Here is a 19031-nt window from a genome sequence, read left to right as displayed (position 1 = left end):
AACAGTCAAGTCCCCTCTGACTCTGAAATTCTGAGGCTACAAATTAAACTCACTCAAAGCAAGATACATAAAGTTTTCAAATAACACTTACCAGGTAAACATACTTTTATTTGGTTAACAGAAAATTATATAAATATTATGTAACCATAAAAATGCCAGGCAAGCAAATGGCACACACCTTGTAAAGTAATGCAGGCTTTTATGGTTTAAGTACAACCAGGACATATTAGGTCTTATACTTTCAGAAAAAGGGGCTCTATCCCAAAATTAAGGTTATATTCTCCAAATGTCACAAAATGAATACGGAAAACAAATCCTTTGGCCAGACTCATTACATAAATAAAATAAAGCATCACGGCATGTTTTTAATGCTTTTGGCTGTGATGGAAATACAATGGCCAAAGTCATATCCAGAGACAAAGCTGATCACTATCAACTGCTTCCTTTAATAACTGGGAATAACTTACAGTTAGTGAAGAATCTGAATCAAAGGCTACTAAGGCTATTTCCCAGGAATTTCTGTCTCTATAAGACAGTCAACTATTTGCCTAGAGGGTTTAGATCGACTTCATTTAGAGGACTGCTGGGACACAACTTTCAGATCCCTTTCAAACCTGTGCATTTCTGAACCAAGAGCATCTAACAGCAGCCCTGTGGAATCATCATTACCCTCCATTTCCTACCTCATCAAAATTAAAAGTCATTCTTTAGCAGAGATCACCTTTGAAATTTAATTCCTTCTAAAACACAAACTGGCAGTTAGATATCCACAAAGGAAAACATCAAGCACTGTGAAACAGTAAAGCAGACAGCCAAAAGCAAGGCAGGCAGGGTCCGTACCAGAAAAAGAAAGCATAAGAAGAATATCCCTTTGGATTCTGGAAGCCATAAGTATGAAATACAATACAGATATTTGCCCCAAAAAATTAGGTGCCATTACTCTCCTGGTGTCCTAATTTCTGAGAAAATGGATTTCCTTAAGTTTTCTTCAGGCCAAGAATATAGTACTAAAAGTATTAGTCATCGAAGTTTCTTAGGAAGGATCCAAATTTAATAGCCAGTACAAAACCATCCCCAAAAAGTAATAATGTGCAGACTTTTAGAAAATTAGTAATGCCTTCTGTGGGGCCAAGAATCAGGACAAACAATAAAATGAATTTTTAACAACAAGTTCTGCAGTGACTCTGAGAAATTCTAACATGAAAGTATTCAAGAATATGGGATACCAAATACATACGTCATTTACAAATGGGGTCAATCCATGCAATATGGTTTGGTTCCGTGTCCCCACCCAAATCTCATGTCGAATTGTAATCTTCAGTGTTGGAGGAGGGGCCTGGTGGGAGGTGATTGGATCATGGGGGCGGACTTCTCCCTGGCTTTTCTCATGATAGTGAGAGAGTCCTCATGAGATTTAGTTGTTTAAAAGTGTGTAGCACTTCCCCCTTCACTCTCTCTTCTTCTTGCTCCACCACGCAAGATGTGCTTGCTTCCCCTTCACCCCTCCACCATAACCGTGTTTCCTGAGGTCTCCCCAGAAGCAGAAGCCTGTACAGCCCACAGAACTGTGAGCCAATTAAACCTCTTTATAAATTATCCAGTCTCTGGTATTTCTTTATGGCAGTGAAAAACAGCCTAATACACCAGGTCATCCTATTAAGTGTGCAACCTCCCCATGACCTCACTGAGTAAGAGTGTTTGTACCACAGTTAAAAAATCAAAAACAAATGGAAAGAACACTAATAATAATAAAGTGGGCAGGAGAAGACATTGGGAGGTGAATATGTTAATGCCCTTCACGGTGGTAATGGTTTCACGATGTATACTTATTCCCAAACTCATCAAGATGCATACATTAAGTATGTACAGCTTTATAGGTCAATAATTCCTTTAAAAAGTGGTTAAGAAACAGAAACAAACGGAAGAACGAGAAACAAGTGATCTCAGTAACCTGCTTAAAGTTGTACTGTCTCGAATCTAATCACAATCACGTGGTCTGTTTTGAATAAACCATTAAATCTTCATTTCAAGTTAATAGTATCTATAAGTAAATGGGAACATTTTTTGAATTTCTGCAAATACCAATAATTTCAGAAAGGTGAGGAATCTAATTCAGTGAAAACTTTCAGGTACTGTTAAGCTCAAGGCTTAAGCTATTATCAACTTTTCAGGTAGAAAGCCATGAAACAGTTTGCCCACTATTTCTCCTTGGTAGTGCTGTGGCCAACCATAGCTTGTCTTTAGCCATAATTCTAAATCTACATTATTTTGATCAGACAGTGAAAATGGTTACAAACATTTAGAAAGAACAATATTCACAAGATCATTTACATTACACATAAAGCCCCACTCTTGTCAGATGACCAAGAGGTTCTGGAACGTGTAACAAATGTTTGACAAGTTTAACTGTTTGATAGTTGTTTGACAAGTTGATGCCAAAAAACAAGTGTAGAAAAACAGAGCCTTAAAGAATGTCTGCAGACTTTATTTCTATTGAGAATTTTAATTAATTATTTACTACAGGCCTCTCCAAAGCAGGCAGGGGAAATGGAGTAGAAAAGGGATAGACCCTTTTTTTTTTTTTTTTCATTTTTTGTTTTTGCTTTTATTTTTGAGACAGGGTCTCATTCACTGCCCAGGCTGGAGTGCAGTGGCACAATTACGGCTCACTGCAGCCTTGACCTCCTGGACTCAAGTGATTCTCCCACCTCAGCCTCCCAAGTAGCTGGGACCACAGGCCCATGCTCATGTACCACCATGCCTGGCTACATTTGGCTACTACATATATATAAATATATATTTCTTTTGGTAGAGATGGGGTTTCACCGGGTTGCCTAGGCTGGTCTGGAACTCCTGGGCTCAAGTGATCTGCCCACCACAGCCTCCCAAATAAGACACATTTTCTTATGTGTGTCTTATTCTTATATTTATACTTACAAAATATTCTGTTTCTCGATGACAAGTATGTAGTCAAAGCCATTCATACATACCCTAGAACATTTTCTTCTCACACAATAAGCTACACCTGGGGGTGGGGGTGGGGGTGGGGGGGAAGCCTCAGAATAGAAGGCAGATTCTTCAGATGCCTCCAGGAGTTCTGATAGGTTAGGAAAATCACTTAAGGTATTCTTAAGAGGCAGGACTGTCCCTGCCTTTCCCTTTTTCTCTTTAAAGGCAATCTTATGACTAGAATGGTTTCTACAGACCATTTGTATACTTTGGGAGAAATGGCTAAAATGTGGCAAACACACTGAGTGAGTTCCCATTCTGCTGGAATCCTAACTGCCAGTCACACAGGAGACAACGTGACTGGCACTTAGGATTCTCAGCTATCAGGCAGGTTGAGCCCAGCTCAAAGACCAAGCCGTTTTCTTCAGACTCTAGAAAAGATCTTACAATGGAAACAGCACACATTTCATAAAGTAAAATACTTTTCAAAACTAGCAAAGAACTAATGCTCAAAGCTGGAAGAAACACTTGAAGGTTCTCATATATATGGTTTTCTCATTCTCAAGTATTCTTTGCACTTGTGACTTACCTGTCAATTATACGCCTGTTTATCATTTGCCAAGTTATTGCAATGCTTTCCTCTGAAATTCAACAGAGCCCCAAACCCTTAATATTACTAAAAAAAACTCCAAACCCTCCCTTCAGACTATAATTATCTTTCCCTAGATTTCTCAGTCCTTTCTTATTTTTAATATTTTAAATTCTTGAACAATTCTAAATTGTACATGTACAGCAGGCAATTTATTCACTTTTTAACATCTCTGATATTTTCCTAGGACAGTGCTATGAACATACAACAGTCAGAACAAAATGCATCTCCATGAACAAACTTCCCTGGGAGGAATCTCCTGCTAACATATTACTCCTGTAGACAAGTAGAGGACTGTGAATTAGCACCTCTGAATTTGCTGGTCTGAACATGGTGGAAAGCAAAAGTTCTTTCCTCAGCTCTTATTTGATCTGATCAACAATCACTCTGGTACCACTTAACATGCTGCTGATCCAGCCAAACAGTATTTTTAAATTCTCACAGTGAAAGATTTGTTGCCATTTAAAACATTATAAGCAAACCAGTAATCTGTACAGGAAGGAAAGATTCTGGGCAGGTTTACCATCTACAATAATACAGGCAAACCCTATGTTTCCAGACTCCCATATTAAATTTACTCATGCTTATTAAAGTGTTACTACCTGCTAATCTTGGCTCAGCTATTGGCACTGAATGTCAAGTACTGGACAGGAGGATCCTGAAGAAGAATTCAAATCCTCTGACCTACTCTGACACTACATTTCTCATTCATGCCTTTATATTTCAACTGCTTTAAAGTATTAAGATATAGAAGGTCCCTCCCATCCATCTACCAGTCCCTCCCATCCATCTACCACACTGCCACGGGCATTGCATCTTGCAGGCACATATCTCTTGTGGGCACAAGGGATCACAGAAGAAGCACTTCTGGAGGGAGGATTCCTTCAAACAACTCTAATTTCAATTGTGTGCAAAGTCATCCTATGTCAAAGACTGTGCTCAAGCCTAAAAGACTCACATAACAGGGGAAATGTCCAACAGGGCTCACTCCATAACTCACCTTTTCACAAATGTTTTGTATTCTAGGCCCCAGAGAGTGTCTGGGAGAGAAACAGAATAAGACACCCAATCGCCCCATCATAATACATCCACAGACAAGGTATGCCATGGTTTGATTTGAAGATCTGGGTGAACTGCATTACCAGGGGGCATACTCACATGCCAGGTGGAGGAGACACAGGGCACAGTGTCCACCCTGCAGACATTAGTCCACTTCAGGCGTGTGCACTACTGCCAGGGGAAATGGTACAAACGGGTTGGACTAAATGCAACAAGAATGCAAGTGTGCAGCTGCCTAGACCACGTTCCCCTCAGAGGACTCCAACTTTCTTTTAAATTAGAAATGTCCTTACACAGAACATTTAAAATTCAGTTTAGGATTTTCACCAAATGCATAAAGCTCATCAGAAGTAGTCAATCCATAACACTTCTGTACCTCTTCTCCAATATTAAGAAGTGAAAAAGATGAAGTTATATTTAGATGCTTCAAATAAGACAAAAGGTGACTGAGTTTTCCAGATTAAAAATTGTCAAAAATCTGACCATAGGCCGGGAGCAGTGGCTCACGCTTGTAATCCCAGCATTTTAGGAGGCCAAGGCAGGCAGATTGCTTGAGCTTGGCCTGGCTAACATGGTGAAACCCCACCTCTACAAAAAAAATACAAAAATTAGTTGGACATGATGGCATGTGCCCATAAGTCCCAGCTACTTGGGAGGCTGGGATGGGAAAATGGCTTGAGCCCGGGAGGTGGAGGTTGCAGTGAGCCAAGATTGCGCCACTGCACTCCAACCTGGGTGACAGAGCCAGACCTTATTTCAAACAAAACAAAACAAATCTGACTATAACAGGTACAGAAATATGTATATTAAAATGGTCAGGGTGGACAAAAAAAGAAAATAAATAAGCAAGGCCCTTATGCTAGAGGTCAAAGGGATCTATTAAAGGATAATGACAATTCTCAATGGAGGTCATCCTCCTAGTCTACTTTGGCTTGCATTTTCCTTAACTGTTTTTGCTACATGAGAACATCTGTCTTCTTTTAAAAAGGAATACAATGAGAGAAGAACCAGGGCCAAGCAACCTGAGATGGTGGCAGCTGTTAAATAAAACAGCTGAAGTTTTGTTCAGTCAGAAACATTTCATGGGCTGATTAATTTTTACAAATAGTCTGAAAATCTGAGTTAAAAAATAATAATTTAGGCCAGGTTCGGTGGCTCACACCTGTAATCCCAGCTACTCGGGAGACTGAGGCAAGAGAATCACTTGAACCCAGGAGGCGGAGGTTACAGAGAGCCAAGATCACACCACTGCACTCTAGCCTGGACGACAGAGCAAGACTCCATCTCAAATAAATAAATAAGTAAATAAATAAAATTAGAAAAAGGTGTCCATGTCATCCCAACAAGAAAATATGATATTCACAGTCTTCTAAACTTATGTGCTAAAACTTAAACCTCTTAGTCACATTTTAAAAACCTGAGGTCTTGTCTTGAACTTTTCATTTTATTTGTCTTTTTTCAACATTTAAACCTTTGCTAAAACTAAAAAACTCAGCATCCACAATTAAAACTAAGGGTCACAGGTGAAAACAAATTTCATTAAAAACAGACTGGGGACAAACAGGAGAGAATTATCAAAGGGGATGAAAAGATTACCATTATTTTTCCTGGAAATTTCTGGGAAGTCTGGCTGGTGGTACTGAGGTGAGTTTCTTGGTAAATGGTTTTCAGGTAGTTTCTTGGAGGTCTTTAGTGGACAGAGCTCCCGTTCCTTGAACTCGGCTGTGTTCTCTGAAGTTTTAATGTCAGTTTCCTTAGGAAACATACATGTTTGTATTCCCTCCTTCATATTACATTCTGAAGAAGGATTATTGAAAATAATTGTGTTTTTCAGTGTGTTTTCTTCTTTATTCAGTAAGTTTTTGGGAAGGGTTAAACTCTTCTGCAGGTTGACATTTATGCCACTTGCATATTTGAGGCTGATCCAGTTCTCACCCATGGCATCAGTGCAAATGTCCTCTTTAGCAGCAGGCAGTGAGCTGCCCAGGGGTGAAGTCTGTTTTTCCTCAGTAGTCGTGCTGGTGCTGCTGGCCACAGCTGTGCTGGTTTTGTGTTTACTATAATACACTGAGCATTTGTGCTTCTTCTGAGAATGACCATAGGTGGCTGGGCTCCTCTTTGCAGCATTCTGGATCCTGCTTTGGGGAGTGTTCACTGGAAGGCAGTTCTTCCCCCTGCCTTTATCAGAGGGGCCATATGTATCGAGAAAGTTCTTGCAATTGCTTCTGAATTTAAGAAGAAAAACATTTAGCATAGAGGCAAATCAAATCAAACTCTACTTCTCCGCTTCCATATCCATGAGAAAAGGGTAGCAATCAGTACTGAGTGTAACTTCTACCTTCCCTTCTTCTAAAGCTCCAAGAGTTTTCTGCCAATGAGAATACCCATCAACTAAGTCCTTGCATGGAGACTATCTCATAGTAATAATGGGGCAGCTGTTCACATAACGACTTAAAATTTTATGAAAGCAAATGTGGAATCAAAATTTATGTTTACTTAAAATTAAATCAGAAATGAGTAATATCAAAAGTGAGAAACCGCCCCCGCTCCCAACCACACTATAAGAATTCTTACTTGTAAGAATGGGGGCTGATTACATCCATAGGACCATTGTTCTGCTGTGAAGAGGAGCTAGCATTTTGCCTCTGTCTTGTTTTCATGAATTCCATGAGAATGTACTGTGCTTGTTGGAAGGCTATTAAAATCACACCCAACAGGGACAAACTGAGGAAGACAGCAACAAGGTTCAGTATTGCATGGTTCTGACTGGCATTCAAAAGACTAGTTTCATTACAGAAGAGTGGGGAATGATTTACAAAAAACATCTGAAGATGCAGTATTAAAATTCCCTAAGATTTATGACATAATTTCTGATGTTCCTTAAAGATTAAAAACACACACAAAAGTTACCAAAATTGTGCATATTTATAAATTTGACATTACAATTCCATTTTTATGAAATCACTCAAAAAAGGTCATTCCAGTCTCCCAATCTCAAATCATCACTGCATGAGCTAACACAAGTAATTAACATTCATATCATCCACCATGACTGCCTATGAACATACTATATATGGAGCACAACTGTCTATGATACTTCTAGGTCCTATGACTCTCTTACGATTAGTTTACTATAACCTTAAAGTGTACCAGTGAATATTTCATGTATGTCACAGTTCTCGAAGCAATAACAATTCCACTCAATTCATATATTTTGACTACACTCGGTCAGTTTACATTTTCACACAACTTGCCTGGATGACTTCTCTACTCAGTGAGAGAACAAGGGAGACAGTAGTGGTTTACCTGACAAAGAAGACCGTGAGCCTCCAAAATGACTCCTCCCAGCTGGGTCCTGGAACCACGTCTGCACACAAGGGCAACAGGTGATGAGGGAGAGTCACATTGAGAGTGAAGCGAAATTCCAGGTCCGCTGCGGTTACAAGACTAAGGTCCCGAATTACCCAGGAAGAGGTAAAGTCTGGAGTGAACCTGAAAATAAAAGAGTCATCTTTATGAACTTTTAATCGTTTTAATTTTAGCCACAAGGCAAAATAATGACAACATGTCTTACTCCTACAAAAGAAATATTTACATTAAAACAACACAAGATGTCTTAACAATGGAAAAAGTTTTCCTCCTCACATTGTTAAATGCACCACAAAACTGAAATCAAGTTAAAGCCCAATGCTTACACAATGCTGATATCGCGGGATGTGTTTGGGTCCAGGGAAAACTGATGACAATCCAGCACCTCGAATCCATAACCTTGGCAGTTATAACCATTAATTTTCAGAGACGAAACAGTTATAGGAAGAGGTCCAATATTCTCAACTTTAAAGTTCTTTGTAATAGATAAAATTTGCTTGCTGTCTTTCAGTTCTAATGGGAACCAAAAAAAGATATTTAGTGTATGTGAATTATAAAATGTATTTAAAATAATTTATTGGATCGACATTTATTGAATAAACCAAACCATGATCTACATTACTAAAATGTGAAAAAAAATCCAACATAAGCTCAAAGTATGATTTCTACCTAATTTCTAGAACAATTATAGATTCTGTTCTAGGATACAACAGAGATACTTAAGTAGGCAAGACTTTTCTTACATGAAATGCTCTACCAAGACACAAAAGGTAACCAAAATCTCTTCTTTGGTCCTTTACTTGTTAAAGGTTAAGGTTAAAAGTTGGTTCTTCTCAAAAGTCAAATAGTTTGATTTACTATAAGCCACCATATGCCCCATGCCCTGTAATTTTCACTCACATTGAACCAGGCACCAGTTAAGAGGATGTATAAGTGCTTCTGTATAAATCCATCACAGCTGCTAGAAACAGTTCAAACATGTGCTATACTATTACGAGAACACATTTTATACTGAGTTTGAAAAAAGAAAGGTTATGACAATTTTTAAATATCCTTGTGAATTTATAACACGCAAGCTATCCCATATAAGGACTAATATTTTATCTGGTTCTACAGGTGTTTGTTTGTTTTAGAGACAGGGTCTCACTCTGTTGCCCAGGCTGGAGTGTAGTGGTGAGATCATAGCTCACTGCAGCCTTGAACTCCTGGACTCCAGCAATCCTCTGAACTTAGCTTCCCAAGTAGCTAGTACTACAGGCACACTCTACCACAGCCAGGTAATTGTTTAATTTTTTGTAGAGATGGGGTCTCACTATGTTGCCCAGGCTGGCCTTGAACTCCTGGGCTCAAGCAATCCTCCAACCTCAGAAACCTAAAGTGCTGGGATTACAAGGCATGAGCTATGGCAACAGGTCTGGTTCTATAGTTTTTATATTACTTCTTAATTCTATCATTCAAAGTCAACTCTAAATAACTGAATGAATAAATGGAATAATAAATATCGTAAAGAAGAATTCTGAATGTAAAATTACTAACAAATCTTTTTTTTTTTTTTTTTTTTTTTTTTGAGACAGTCTTGCTCTGTCACCCAGGCTGGAGTGCAGTGATACAATCTCAGCTCACTGCAACCTCTACCTTCCAGCTTCAAGCAATTCTCTTGCCTCAGCCTCCCAAGTAGCTGGGATTACAGGCATGTGCCACCACACCCAGCTGGTTTTGTATTTTTAGTAGAGACAGGGCTTCACCATGTTGGCCAGGCTGGTCTCAAACTCCTGGTCACAAGTGATCTGTCCGCCTCAGCCTCCTGAAGTGCTGGGATTATAGGCATGAGCCACCATGCCCGGCCTCTAACAAATCTTTTCAAACTCAGTGCCCATTTAGTATAGTTTTCTAAAACAAACAAACAAACAAAAATCTACTCAGACATTAAAATAGTCCTACAAATTATCCAATGGTTTCACCAGCCAGGTTTCTCTGTAGAAAACAGTTACACTAAAATGCTTTCTGTGTTTTTATAAAATTAAAAATAGTAATAGGAAAATAAGAATTTACTAAAAGCATTTTACATTGTTTATTTCTGTTTCAGTTCCTGAGGAAGTTGCTGAAACTAACCTAAGTAGTTTAAAAGCATTTCGTTTAAATACATGCATAATTTTAAAATTTTCTAGTGCAACATGTTAATGTATTTCTAAATCTGCACTGTCTGATACAGTAGCCATTAGACACATGCAGCTATTTAAACTTAACTAAAATAAATTTTAAATTAACTTCATCAGTCACACCAGTTTTTTTTTTATTTTTATTTTTTTTTCCTGAGACAGGGTCTCACTCTGTCAGCCATGCTGGAGTGCAGTGGCATGATTGTAGCTCACTGCAGACCATATCTCCTGGGCTCAATCAATCCTCCCACCTCTGCCTCCTGACTAACTGGGACTACAGGCATCTGCCACCATGCCTAGCTAATTTTCTCTTATTCTTAGCAGAGATGAGGTCTTGCTTTGTTGCCCAGGCTGGTCTCAAATTTCTGAGCTCAAGAAATCTTTCCACCTTGGACTCCCAAAGTGCTGGGATTATAGGCGTGAGCCACCACACCCAGCAACTAGTTATTTTTAAAGATTTCTTTTTTTCTTTTTTCTTTTTTGAGACAAAGTCTTCACTCTTGTCGTCCAGGCTGGAGTATACTGGCACGATCTTGGCTCACTGCAACCTCCGCCTCCTGGGTTCAAGCGATTCTCCTGCCTCAGCCTCCCAAGCGACACCACGCCTGGCTAATTTTTGTATTTTTAGTAGAGAAGGGGTTTCACCATGCTGGCCAGGCTGGTCTTGAACTCCTGACCTCAGGTGATCCACCTGCCTCAGCCTCCCACAGTGCTGGGATTACAGGTGTAAGCCACCGTGCCCAGACATTTTAAAAGACTTCTTAACCACATGTGGCTAGTGGCTGTCTTGGAGGACACAGATACAGAATATTTTCATCACCACAAAAAGTGCTTATTGGTTAGCACACTTTTAATGTTTTCTCCAGTCATCATTTCAGTGGTTTTCTGTGATTAGGTAACTGACAGTCAAATTAACTGCTTCACGTATTTATTTTAAATATTTTAACACTACTCTGATAATTTAGCAATTACACAATCTTTTTTCCCTGTGTATCTTTTTTGTTTGTTTTAGAGAGAGGGTCTTGCTGTTTTGCTCAGGTTGGCCTAAAACTCCTGAGCTCAAGTGATTTTTCCACCCTAGCCTCTTGAGTAGCTGGGACTACAGGTGCTGATATGGTTTGGATCTGCATCCTCACCAAAATCTCATGTTCAATTCTAATCCCCCAGTGTTGGAGGTGGGACCTGATGGGAGGTCAATGGATCATGGGGGTGGTCTCTCATGGTTTAGCACCCTCCCCCGACTCCCGCAATGCTGTCACTGTGATAGTGAGTTATCGTGAGATCTGGTTGTTTAAAAGTGTGTGACACCTCCTCCCCTCTCGTGCTCCTGCTTTAGCTATGTAAGATGTGCCTGCTTTCCCTTCATCATCTGTCATAATTGTAAGTTTCCTGAGGCTTCCTCAGAAGCTGAGCGGATGCCAGCATCATGCTTCCTATACAACCTGCAGAGCCATGAGCCAATTAAAACTCTTTTGTTCATAAATTACCCAGTTTCAGGAATTTCTTTACAGTAATATGAGAACAGACTAATAAAGGTCTGTACCACCATCTAACTTATGTCTATTATCTAAGTTGAGTTAAATATCTAAAGATACCACTCTAATCCAGGGGTATCAGCCTATATATGCTCGAATGTTTGCCTGATTTAATTATTTGCATCAATACAATGAATTTACTATAAATTTTTAGAATTTAAAATTTAGAATTTACAGAATCCTTTCACTCTCAGCTTTAATGCCAACCTCCCCTGTCAGAGTGCCACGCATATGAACTCACGTCTACGGCAATCCATCAGCGTGGACTCAGGCACCTTAAATCGGAGTGAGCCTCCTGCACCAGGAAGTCTTCCACCCACTTTTAATAACTCTCTTGCTCCAAATCCTTCCACGCCAATCATGTCAATAACAGTCAAGTTATTCCTGTAGTGAAAGGAAATACAAATAAAAAGGCATTATATGGAGTCACAAGGTACAATGTACTTGAATTTAAATATTCCCAGTTATCAAGAATTTTTTAAACTTTTTTGAAGTTTTAAAAAAGAAAATCAATTTAAATAGTGTGATATCTTCTTCCATCTCACAGAATAAGGGTGCAGCCACAGGCAAGAAAAGCTGCCACTGCCAAGTACCAAAGTGAGCTGACTGCAGCAAGAACATGCAAACAATGATGACCCCCTTCCAACCACAGCCCACACATGTAGTCTCATATATTTTTCTAATAACTAGAAACCAGGATAGTGATCATTCGAGAAAAAAAAACTGAAGAAATAAACTGGGGGACACAGACAAACACTAACAAATTTAGACAAAATGATAAAACCTATTTACAGGGTTAATTAAGGTGTTTTCATAGTAATCGTAAGAAATTCTGCCTTAGGGATGATAGTAGACATAAAATTCTACTGTTTCTTCGGAAGTGAAGATTTAAAATATCACCCCATAAATAACATGTATCTAGTCAGGTTTTTACCAAATAGTAATTCAGACTAGCATGTGTCTTTTCATTAATTGAAATTCCAGGACAAAAAGGTGGAAATGATTTTTATTTTTTTAATTTTTATTTATTTACTTAGGAGATAGGATGTTGCTCTGCCACCCAGGCTGGAGTGCAGTGGCATGATCACAGCTCACTGCAGCCTCAACCTCCCAGGCTCACACAATCCTCCTACCTCAGCCTCCCAAGTAGCTGGGACAACAGGCAAGCATCACCATGCCCAGCTAATACTTTGTATTTTTGTAGGGACGAGGTTTCACCACATTGCCCAGGCTGGTCTCGAACTCCTGGGCTCAGGTGATCTGTCCACCTCAGCCTCCCCAAGTGCTGAGATTACAGGCATAAGCCACAACACCTGGCCTGGAAATGATTTTTAAATGATGCATATTGGAGTGAAAGCCACTCCTCATAATGTAAATACTATAGAAGCAGCAAGATAATTCATTTTACTTTTGTAATTATATAGAATACACTGAAATAGCTTTACATCTTTAAAGGATTAAAAAGCCTTTATTAACCATTTAAAAACCTTTAAGTGATGGGGCAATAGATGACTGATGTTATTTACAGGACAGAAACCACCAAAAGTAAATTAATTTCTACAAAAAAATTTAGACTTTCTTTTCAAGCCTGAGATAGTTCAACCTGGGATGAAATAGTTTGTCTCTGCACTTCCTAGGACCTTAGTTCTTCAACGAAGAGTCAGTTTAAATGAAACACTAAATAAAAAAAAAAATTAATTAAAAAAAGAAAAAAATTAATAAACAGAAAAAAAGAAACACTAAGTCAACAGGGCATTAAGTATTTTTAGTTAAAATGCTTAATGAATAAACTCTTAAGAACTTTAACTTTTTTTAGCATCATTCATTTGCAGAAGAACAAACTTATATATTAAAGAAAATTCTGAATAATAAATTTTTTTCCAGGTGATCTGATACTACAAGTTTTGAAAAAATAACTCAAATGTCATTTATTAAAAATTAAATTTGTGTTGGACTTCTCACTAATGCAGAGAGCTTCAAGATACATCTGTATTTACTGTAGATTTTTAAAAGACGCTCAAGACTACCTAAAGATGAAAACAATTTAAAAATAAAACACATTAAGCATGCTTAAATCAGTCAGCAGTAACCCATTTCAAAGGAAGAAAAGGAATAAAAAGAGCCAGTGGGCTCAATGAAACACATTTTCTATCGTCCTTTGGGCTACTGAGAATTCCACGAGCAAAAAAGAGATGAAAGTGATATAAGTTTGTTCAAATACTAAAGACTGAAAATATCTACAGCAGTCCTTTAAGGATCTTTCTATGCTAAGGACAGAGGAGTAGATCTGCGTGAGTGTGTCCTGCCTTTTGAGACAGCACTGGACGAGAAGCTGTGTGGAAAGCACTACCTCTCCTGGAGACATGCACGCACACTCCCTATTGGAGAAGAGAGGAGACTGAGGCCCTAGGGATTACATGTCAAGCCTCCAGTGACCTCTTTCTCAGCTTCCACTTCTTCCTACCCTGCAATACAGCCTTCATCCTGAAGGTCTGACTGAGAAGTGAACGTCAACTATCAGCTAAAGAGATTTACACAGACGAGTCAGCGAGAAAGAAACAGATTCTACAACAGGAACACACCTACCGGATTAGTATGAGTGAGGTAACTTTTCCATAGTCAGCGGGTGTGAAAACTACACCAACTCTTTTCATTTCCAAAGGCTGCAGATGTAAGTGGAGGATGCCAAACCTGGATTCCTCAGAATGCATACCCTGCAAATTAACAAATTAAACAATGTCATACTCCTAGAAAGCAAGCTTCCATTGTCATTAAGTGCATCCTAGAGTTTAAACATGATTGCTTTTCTTTTAATGTCCAGATTTGATCATCCTAATCAACCTGTTTGAACTTGCTTATCCTGAGAGTTCACTCCAATAAACAGCTTCTGAGCCATAGCTAAGAAATATAGGCAGAGACTACAAGACAACCTGACACAGATGCTGGAGAGGGGATTTGCTTCCTAGTTTGAATGGAAGTTGGGGCCAGAAGCTTTCTACACAAAGATGCTTTGAATATAAAACATCAATCAGAAAACAGACCCAACAGCCTCTGCTTGAATGCTAGAGCAATCTGACAAGACCACTCACTCACCATTGGACAACCCAAAGATCTCTTTATATAAATTCTTTATACTGAATTTAAGTTTATATAGAAATCATCTTTATTATATTTAGTATCTCCAGTCAGAAGAAAGATCTTTCTTTATTCACATCTTCCTCTACTTTCTCCAAGATGTCTTTTTTTTTTTTTTTTGGCATAAAACTTGTGCTCTAAGTTTAGTATCCAACGTCTAATTCTTTTTATCTTTTTGGTAAGTGGACTTTCCCTCTTTCCACTGCTTTTTCTAGCTCCATCTCACTAAAAACAATGCAATGCACAATTTCTTAAAGCTAATATATAATCCTGAAGAATATTATTTCACTTTGTTTTTAACTTTTATCTTTCAGTTATTGCTAGTGTTACCCATGCCATCTGAAAAAAGAATAGTAATAGTATTTGATTATTTGATTCATTTTTATTAGAATTATAAACTCCATGAAGGAAGAAACCCTGCTTTACACACATAATATGAATACTGAATTTAAAAGCTGCTGACTTCTGTGTTAAACTTATAGTAAAAACAGTACCTCTATTAAATGGTTCTTATATGCCAGGCACTGACATTTTTAGGGTATATAAAAAATTCCAATGCTCTTAACCCAAGGAACTATATTTCTAAAACCAAATCAGCAAAATTAAAATGCAGGAAGCCTTTCTTTACATGATGAAGAATTCTAATAACAATTTTGAGTTAAATTTTAACTCAGTGTTTTCAAGGCGCTGATATTAACTATTCTTTTTGTCAATGTAATTAATTAACAATAGTAATAATTTCTCTTATCCCAAAATGTATAATATTTCTTGGGAAAAATATTCAGTCATAGATAAAAACTTTTTCCAAATGAGTTGCATCATTTGTTCACATCTAAATAGAATATTTAGATTTAAAATAAATGGGTATTATTTTTGGAATTTCAAGCTATACATGATTCAATACCAGTGAGGCAAGATATCATTTAGCATTTTGGACTAATTATCTTGAATAGCCTTGAAGACCTTCTGGTGGAGAAAATGAGAGGGAGAGAGAGGGGCAGCCTCACTAACAAGAATAAGACCACACCTGGGTGCAAGGCGTCACCACTCCCCCCAACCCTCGCCCAATGCTGCCACAACACTTAAGAAAAGAAAGGAGAGTCTGTGGTAATGGGTTATCTGTGGTCTTCCTCCTTCTGTTATTGAAAGTAATCTAGAGCCAACAGTATATTTTTGGAGGGATAAAGATAAAGAAAGAAGAAAGTACCCAAGGCGCTTAAATATAGTGTAGTAAAAATGGAGTTATCTGCATATGTGAGTTTACATGTGTATGTATGTATTTTTTGTCAACAGATGCTCCACTTTTGAACTGATCTCAAACACAGAATACCTGTAAGGCCAACATTCAGCTGTATACGAATAGCCATGGAATGACTGAGTGGAAACTGAGAAGTAAGGCTGTCAAGTCCCCAGGCAAATAGCATCTTCACCATATGACATGTTTACTCCTACTCCGAAGTATTTGGGCAAGACCTCATGATTGCCCACAGGCTTAAGAATTTTAGAGTAGTCCTTTTTTATAGATAAGGTAAACATCACAAAAATTGGGTGACTTGCTAAAAACAGGAACACAGTTTAGTAAGAGAAGATTTTTTTAAATGTATTTGTTTTTCCTTATCTTGCCCTAAAAAAGAATTTGAGGGCCAAGGAATCTTAAGAGAATTATAAATTCTGGGGTCTCAAGTTTCATGGTTTTCTACAAAGCTCTGTTAAACTGTTATTTCTTTACTCACATGATTCTAAATCATCAAATTAAAATGATTTAGAGCTAACATAAACCCAGCTCCTACTGCACTAGTTAACTGGAAAAACCTGCTATGTATTGTTAATGCCTAGAGAATCAAAATAAAAGAGCCATATATAGTACGTAAAAGACATTTTAAACATAAATCAATGAGGCCCATATGCTCATGTGTCTAGTTTGTCGGCATTCTTTTTTCTGTTTTAGGATAACATCCTACCAGGTAAGGGCAAGCTTTGGTGAGCTGGAATTCACCAGTTGTGAAATTAATCATCTGCATATCAGTGCCAAACCTACAAGGAAAAAAGCGAATGTTTAAAACAGCACTCACATCTGCCAGTAAAGAAAGATTTAATAAGTGTGTGCACATATGTACATTTATACATAGGTGAGTATGTGTTTGTGCAAACACATACACACAAAATTCATCCCATCCTGTCACCACTGTGTCCCAGCTCCATCCCACATTCCCACACCCGTATCTGCCATAATGTCAGTGATCCATAAATATTGTTAAATAAATGACTTTGGCATCACAGGATATAAGGAAGCATATGGTGACAGAAGCTCTAAATATAAAGCAATTTTTTGGAAAAAAAAAGTGACTCTCAACCAAAGGCAATTTTATCCCACGGGATACACTGGGCAACGTCTGGAGACATTTTTGGTTGTCACAGCTGGGGAGGTCCTACTGGCATCTAGTGGGTAGAAGCCAGGAATGCTACTAAACATCCTTCAACACACAAGATGGCCCCTCCCACCCCCACCAAACAGAATGGTAGAATCACCTGGTCCAAAATATCAATACTGCGAAAGCTGAGAAACCCTGGGATAAGGGTGGCTCTTACTAAACGAGAAGCTGGAAACATTCTAAGTAAAACTGTGATTGTGTAAAAATAAGATATAACAGACATGAACTAATTATCATCTCTTCCTGTTTAATGCTAGACAAGAATATACATTCAGCCCTTTACATGTGCAGGTTCCATACCTGCAGGTTCAACCAACCACAGGTGGAGAACCCTCAAATAAGGAGGGCCAATTTTTCCATCAATGGTTTTAAAGTACTTGAACATCCTTGAGATTTTAGTATCAGAGGGGGTCCTGCGACTAATTCCCCTGCAGATATGGAGGGCCAATTGGACTAAAACACTAAACTTACTTATGCTGCCCAGAAATCACCATGATTGTGAGTCTAAATGTTAGGAGTATATGTGAAAAAACATCATGATAAAGGTTCCCTAGCTAAAGAAAAGGATGTTCTGTTGCTTAGTGGACTTCGCATACTAACACTGAAGATGCCACATAACACACAGAGCCAGGTAGTTCCATCAAATCACATGTACCAAGGGGCAGGATGCCCAAGGTCCATGAGCTAATGGGTTAATACTGTGTCCACATCCACACACAGGTCCTGGTTGAAAAAGTGTAGGACATTAAGTAATTCTAAGTCTTCCCAGTACTTCCCAAACTGCCTCTCAGAAAAAAAGTCTTCATACCATCTGTGGAGCAGGTGCACTAGGGCTTCGGGTTTAGGGTACAAAGAGAGAGGCAGGAGCTGCAAGGAGACCGGCCAAGAGGATGGGTTCTGCACCACAAAGTACTTGACCTAGATGTGAGGAAAGAAAAGTTAAAACCCCAAGAGGGACACAGCATCCCTCCTGAGATATTCTGGCCAAAAAAGCATAACCTGATCATGAGGAGACATCACGTTAACTCCAATCAAGAAACATCATAGGAAATAAATGGGCAGCACGCTTCAAAAATATCTATGTCATAAAAGGCAAAGAACGGCTGGGGAAGATTAAAGGAGACTAAAAAGACCTGCCAATGAAATGAGAAATCCTGGACTGGATTCTGAACCAGAAAAAAAAAATGCTGGAAAGTATGACAGTGGGATATCTGAAAACATTTGATCTACATATACTGTATATATGTAGTATAGATACATATATACTGTATATATTTACTGTAGATTAAATAACAGCATCATGATTGTTGCATTTTCTGATTTTGATCATTATACTATGGTTCAGAAAAAAGCCCTCGTTCTTAAATAATTCACACTGAAAGAGGTAGAGGGTGTAACGTCTGACACTCAGATGGCTCACAAAGATACATGTATGCAGAAAGAGAATGTTCAAGCAAGTGTGGCAAACATTAAAAATTGATGAATCTTTGCAAAAAGATTCTTCTCTTTTTGCAAGCTCCTGATTTTCTTTTTGGGAGCTCCTGATACACTACTCTTGAAACTTTTCTCTAAGTTGAAATCATTTAAAAATAAAAAGTTAAAAAACAGCCTGAGGATGTCATCCCTAAGAAAATCTATGAGCACCTGATACGTCATACATTGTAATTCATGTCACGTGTGGTATAGAGTTCTTAGCCATGAGACTTATGAGACATAAATGGAAGTCTGCTGGAGGCACCTCCTT

At 38.4% G+C, this 19031-nt stretch overlaps 1 protein-coding gene across 5 annotated transcripts in view; it reads right to left on the bottom strand.

Annotated features, from left to right (window-relative positions):
• TMEM131L (transmembrane 131 like) overlaps positions 1-19031 on the bottom strand; it is a 171350-nt gene that overhangs the window by 26501 nt on the left and 125818 nt on the right. For all 5 annotated transcript variants that reach the window (XM_032148459.2, XM_032148462.2, XM_032148470.2 and 2 more), the window contains exons 18-25: positions 18096-18205; positions 16817-16889; positions 14307-14434; positions 11962-12104; positions 8353-8539; positions 7964-8149; positions 7232-7381; positions 6254-6882 (exon numbers count right to left, since the gene is read on the bottom strand). In XM_032148459.2, the coding sequence (XP_032004350.1) occupies positions 6254-6882; positions 7232-7381; positions 7964-8149; positions 8353-8539; positions 11962-12104; positions 14307-14434; positions 16817-16889; positions 18096-18205 (1606 nt within the window). The remainder of the gene's footprint in view (positions 1-6253; positions 6883-7231; positions 7382-7963; positions 8150-8352; positions 8540-11961; positions 12105-14306; positions 14435-16816; positions 16890-18095; positions 18206-19031) is intronic.

Source organism: Hylobates moloch, unplaced genomic scaffold (genome assembly GCF_009828535.3).
Source record: "Hylobates moloch isolate HMO894 unplaced genomic scaffold, HMol_V3 SCAFFOLD_3, whole genome shotgun sequence".
Taxonomy (NCBI): domain Eukaryota; kingdom Metazoa; phylum Chordata; class Mammalia; order Primates; family Hylobatidae; genus Hylobates; species Hylobates moloch.
The sequence above is the reverse complement of the archived record's forward strand: the minus strand, read 5'-3'. Positions and strand labels throughout refer to the sequence as shown.